The 5,971-nt window shown below is 31.3% G+C and overlaps 1 protein-coding gene across 1 annotated transcript; it reads right to left on the bottom strand.

Annotated features, from left to right (window-relative positions):
• Window positions 1–1,880: 1,880 nt before the first annotated feature.
• LOC112039717 (protein neprosin) lies at window positions 1,881–4,927 on the bottom strand. Its single transcript, XM_065765541.1, has 5 exons — window positions 4,718–4,927; window positions 4,424–4,585; window positions 4,145–4,189; window positions 3,857–4,003; window positions 1,881–2,267 (listed from the first exon to the last, which is right to left on the bottom strand). Exons 1-5 carry the CDS (start codon window positions 4,925–4,927, stop codon window positions 1,881–1,883), a joined length of 951 nt encoding a protein of 316 aa, XP_065621613.1.
• Between the last annotated feature and the right edge of the window lie 1,044 nt (window positions 4,928–5,971).

Below are 5,971 nucleotides of genomic sequence, written 5' to 3' on the forward strand. Positions count from 1 at the left end.
GACTTGTGACTAGATCTTGTGGGTGGCTTGCGACTGGCAAACCGCCAGATGATGCACACAAGCGAAGCATGTAAAGAAGCTGAACCGTCATGCTAGCTGTTGCACTACAGGGCAAAAAGTCTAGACTGGCCATTCAATTAGTTCGCTGCATGAACTCGTGACTCAGTCAAGTCGCGAGTCCAAGTCGCCAGCCAGCTCTGTTTTGGAAAAACTGACTCTTTGCATTCCTTTCTCACCATAGTATAAATATCCCTTATAGCCACGAAATATAGAGAGCTTCTAGAGAGAATTTTGAGAGAGAAACCCTAGAGAAAAATAAGATTGGCTCATCCAAAATTTTTACATAGAGACTCTTTAAATTCCTCTACTTTCACCCTCTCCATTGTTACATCCTTGAGAGGTTCTTACCCAAATCCTTTCTCACCATACCCACATCTGTGAAAAAGCTTTTTAGTACTTTGGGAAGCAGTTAGGAAGGGACCAATGATTATTGGTTGATACTATGGGCTATAGCGAAATTCGGTAAGCTAAAAAAGATAAAGGTTCGGTGTACCTCGTTAGAGCAAGAAGCTTGGAGAAATTAGGTACGCTGGGTAAATTAGGTTTGGAGGGTCTTCTGCTATTCATGTATCCTAACTTCATTCTTTAGTGGATTATTGACCGCTTGGAAGGTGGCAGAGAGGTTTTACGCCGAGGACTTCGATTTCCTCTTCGATAACACATCATTATGTTGTCCTTGTGTTTGTATCTCTCTTCCCTTAATCTTTGCCATTTAATTTCTGCTGTGGCTGTGATTTTTTAATTGGTTTAGATTTTTTATTAATTCTGTTTTTAGCTTATGTTCATTTTCTGCACATATATTGTTTGACATTAAGCTTGAATTGATAATTTTGTAAATTGGAGTCTAAATGTTCATAGTGATTTACACGCTATTTGAACATTCAAACCCTATTGGGTGAATTTAAGGTCACCACTTCCAAGAATCTACTAATCAATAATCAAGTAGTTACATGTATGAGGAATCTTACCACTACCTTTGTCTATCCTAAAATATTAACCTACAGTTGAACCTTCGCTTTAATACGCAATTGAACTTAATCTTGTAGTAGACTTCTTTGCTTTGCACAAATCATCAATCCATGACTAACTCCTTTGCATGGATCCTAGTCTGTGAATGACTCTAGCAACTTGATTGATTGTTGTTCGATGCAGAGTTCTTCACTTCATAAATGATGTAGATTAGGAAGTACTTGGTTACAAAACCCTAAAGCGTACAAATGCAGTTCTAGGCCTCTGTTTTTGTACTTGATGACTTTTAAAATAAGTCTTATATATGATTAGGGCTGTAGAGAGAGAAACTCTAATCATTCAAGTCATCATGGGCTGAATTTCAGATTTAAGAATTCTAAAATCGTAATTCTAGATGGATTGAACTTGTGTCAAGCTTCTTCATTTATCCTCAATAGTAGCTAGTGTCAAGCTAGTGTCAAGATTTAGTGAACTAGCTTTTCTTCATTTGTTTCTTTGGATCAGCCTTCATGTCTTTAATGATACCATTTAATATGTTTGGACTACATACTTCTTGACACAAGTAAAGTGCATTTTTTTTGAAGGATTAACCAATTACATATAAAATATGACCCTAACATGTTGTATGATTGTGTATTCTTATTGGTTTATTATAAATGTTACTGATTCCTTTTTTTTTCTTTTTTTCTTTTTAAATTAAAAATTGTGCCTCCAAAGATGTTAGTGAAATTACTATAATTGGAACACACACAACATTGAGTGATAATTATGTAAATCAAAACTTGTTTTCCTTTCTAAGATCTCTCTGATATGTGAACTTTTATTGATTACAACGATTTTTTCCCCATTTGCTATACTGCACATAGTGTTGAATAGCCAGGACCCCCGAAATAGAAATGGGTTCGAAAGCCTCCAACTGTATTATTTGCTACTTCTACATTATAGCAAAATGGTCTTGTTGCATATGCACGCAGACTTCGAACCTGCACGTCTTTGAACTTGCCACTGTAGTTATCCATATATTCAATATTTCGAAAATAACTTGCTTTTCCATAGCCTTCATTTCCGAAATGGCCACTCCCCATTTGAGTCCTTGTGTGATGACCATTCGGATTCGTGTTGTAAACCTCTCCACCCCAAACAATTTTGGTTGCAGTACTCGCTAAATAATGGAAGATGGAGCCAGGCCAATATCCAAGTATCTGATCTTGCACATGTAACCACCAATTCCTTTTCCTCTGAAGTATATAACAAGTATAAGAATTTAGTGAGCAAGGCATGTACACAGAATTTTATCGACTGCTAAAACTCCCCTAGGCAATGCCAGTTTTGCTTGGCAATGATTGCAATTATAAAATGGCTGAGCATGAAAAAGGTTTTTACTGTGACTATATTCTTCTGAAAGAAAATAATATATCATATTAAACCCTCCATTAGAATCTTAGTACACCATATATTTTAAAAGGTCCTATTAACAAGTGTCTTAGGGCAATTGTTAACAAACAATTTTAGAAAATTTTTGACACAATTTCTATAGGAAATAGAAAAAACTATCAAAACATGATTTAACAAAAAAAAAAAAAAAAAAAACTTTCCTGAAGTAGTTCACTAACATTCCCATGGTACATCCATTAACATTTCACTTTTTCATATAATGGTACATCTAATCTCATATACAAACATAATCAAAGTAAATGCCTTGTGCTAGCATATTTCATGCCCAATTTGATTGTAATTCAATTCAAAGACTTTGTATTTTCGTGTTTGTTTTTCGTTTGTATTTGGGTGAGGTGCTTAGAGTCAAAAGTAGTGCTCTTGAAGACTAGAATTTGAACCCATGAAACTGGCACGTGGCAGACTTCTGAAAAGAAATCGAGATTCAAACTCCGTGGGACATTTAATCTCGCGAGTTGATTGCACCTGAGAAATTTCTGCTACATACCTCTCTACAATATATATATATATATATATATTAATCATTCCTGACATATTAAACACCAAAAATCCCATCTGAGAATTCAGTGAAGTATACCCATTGTTGTGGGTGCAAAATACTATCAATTCTCTCTACTTTTTTTTTTTTTTGATATAATAAAATAAAATAAAATAAAATAAAAAAATCTCTGGACTCTTTCTTCTCACTATAGCCAAATCCTTGAGACATGTTCATCCCCAATCACAATCACCACTATCCTTGAGAGTTGTGAATGAATTGATGTTTTGGGAATCATTAGCGCACTTCCATTTCAGCCATCATGGCTTTAAGATGCAACCGGTGCTTGTTTGTGAATTTGAACTGCTCATGTAATATGCTTTATATGCTTCTTATGTTATGTATATTATTTATGCTTAGCTCAATTGGCTAATCATTTATATTAGAGACTAATTGATAGTGTAGCTTAAAAAAGTGACATAAAGTTTTTTTTTTTTTTAGAAAGTAGTAAAATTGGAATTTGAGTTCTACAAAATAACCTAAATTAATTAGGTAATCTCTCATAAATATCAATACATATAAATATATCTTTTAATAACAAGCATAGTTATCATATTTTATATTTAGATTAAAAATAAAAAGAGCACCATCGCACACCCTTGGTATGATGGTCACTTCAGAAAGGAATTTCACACACATGCACACTCAGATTGTGGAATTTTTATCTTGTATCTCAAAAAAAAAAAAAAAAAAAATCAAAGAGGGCTGACAATTATATTATATTAGCATTTCCGTTCATGGTATTGATGATAAACTATTTATTTTTGTAATTGTTGTCTTGGTATTCTTTAATGGATTAGAATAATTTTTAAAGGAAATAAATATCTCTGTTACCTTGTATATGGTTATCCCTATTTCGAATTGCTGCGCAGAGTATCTGGAAACAGGTTTTATGGGAGAACCAAGAGCAAATTTGTGGTTTACTTGCACGAAACCTGGACATTCAAGATTGTAGCAACCCTTACTTTTGTAGCCATCTCCCTTAATTATAGGGACAAGAATAAGTTAGTTCAAGAAACACTTGCACCAAATATTTTAGTTATGTAAATGGTAAATGTATTTGTCTTGATTTATAGTGCAAATTTAAATATATTTCGGAAGGGAATAAGTAAATTAACTTACAGTCCAAAATATGAACAACCTTGTTTTTCTGTCAGGATAATCTACCTGCAACCATGAAATGAGATATTTATCAATTTATTACATCTACCTTAAATTTCTATTTTCAAAATTTATATCAGTATTCTTTGTTTTGAAATTTCCTTTTTAATTTCACATGCTATGTGGGGTTCTTGTGAAGCAGATGAGAACAGTTGCTCACTCATTATGCTTCTTATTTAATATATTTTAATTAATTAATATTTAATAATTGTAAAGAAAACTTTATCTTTAGAAACTTACCTTCCATCCAGCTTCAACAGTGTTTACTTCTTTATCAGGGCCAGCTGTAACCCATATTTGAGCAATACTAAAGTCTCCTTTATTGTAAACGACAGGGTTCCATACGTTTAACATTGCACGTCCTCCATAGAATATACCACCCTCAATATCAACAGTGGCAAACTATTCAAAATATTATTCGATATGTCAGCAAGAAATTTTAATTTATAAATGAAATTAAAACATAAAAAAATACAGTGTGACATGATTATATATGTAAAAATATCATTTCATTTGATAAATTAATGAATATACCTCATTATGATTGTCATCATTAATGCTTTGATTAAGCTGTGTTCTGCGTGGTATCCATTTGACACCACGACCACGAGGGTGTTCATCTTGTTGTTCTCGTCTTATGGGGATTGTTCCTTTTGGGCATTGTCCATTTTTATGCCAATCTTGAATCAGCTCTGTTTGAGAGGAATTCATTTTCACACCACCAGGGATTGAGCTGGGTTTCATCTGTTTAACCAAATTCAGATTACTGGTTTTGGCTACACATATATTTTTCGGTTTTTTATTTTTTTATTTTTAAATAATCAAACCCTCATAAATTGTTTTTAATTTTTTTTAGGAATATATGTAATGTAAAAATAATAATAAATGAATAAATAAATAAGAGGAAAATTGCATGTTAAATTATGTTTTCAACCCATGATTACTTGACTACCTAGGCAATGGCAGAGTCAGAATTTAAGTTCAAGAGAAGCAAAATTTATAAGCAATGCATACAGGCATAAACCCAAAAAATAACATTAGTATATTTGCCATACTATATTTTTTTTATTAGGGATTCCTTTACACATGAATAATTTTTTAATTAAAAATTTCATTTACAATTCTCATAAAAGATTTTAGTAATTGGAAAACTCAAGTACAACTCATATGAATATGATATTGTAATATTTTAAAAACGAAATTGTGATCTTACATACACTTGAAAATTCAAAGTTTAACATGAAAACAATATTAAGCTTTAGAATTTATTATATAATTATCTTTACATTTTATTGCTTACACAAATTTTATTAGCGAAGAATAAATTACTACATTAGAAATTTGTGATTCTTTTATCATTTTTATCAGGCAATAATAATATCATTTTCAATCTTTGCGATTAAAACTTGTGTTTCATAATTGTTTTTTTTTTTTTTTTAATCTTATATATATATATATATATATGTATGTATGTATGTATGTATTTTGAGCTTTAAAAAACATTGATATATTATTAATGATTTTTTTTTCTTCCATATTTAATGTAGTTTCCATAATAAATAAATAAACAATAGTCCAAAGTTTATTTTATAAATGAAAAAGAAATATGTAAAGCAAATCCATGCATGAAAAAAAACAAGAAAAAATAATGGATATAAAAAAATCCTGTTATGTTTATCTAATAAAATCCTCTATTATGTAAAAAAAAAAAAAAAAAAGAAAAAAGAAAGAAATAGAAAGAAACCTAGAAAGAATAAAGAAAAAGATGGCCAACCAGTAATGGAGCTC

The sequence above is a fragment of the Quercus suber genome, unplaced genomic scaffold (assembly GCF_002906115.3).
Source record: "Quercus suber isolate HL8 unplaced genomic scaffold, Cork oak 2.0 scaffold_636, whole genome shotgun sequence".
Classification (NCBI taxonomy): Eukaryota; Viridiplantae; Streptophyta; class Magnoliopsida; order Fagales; family Fagaceae; genus Quercus; species Quercus suber.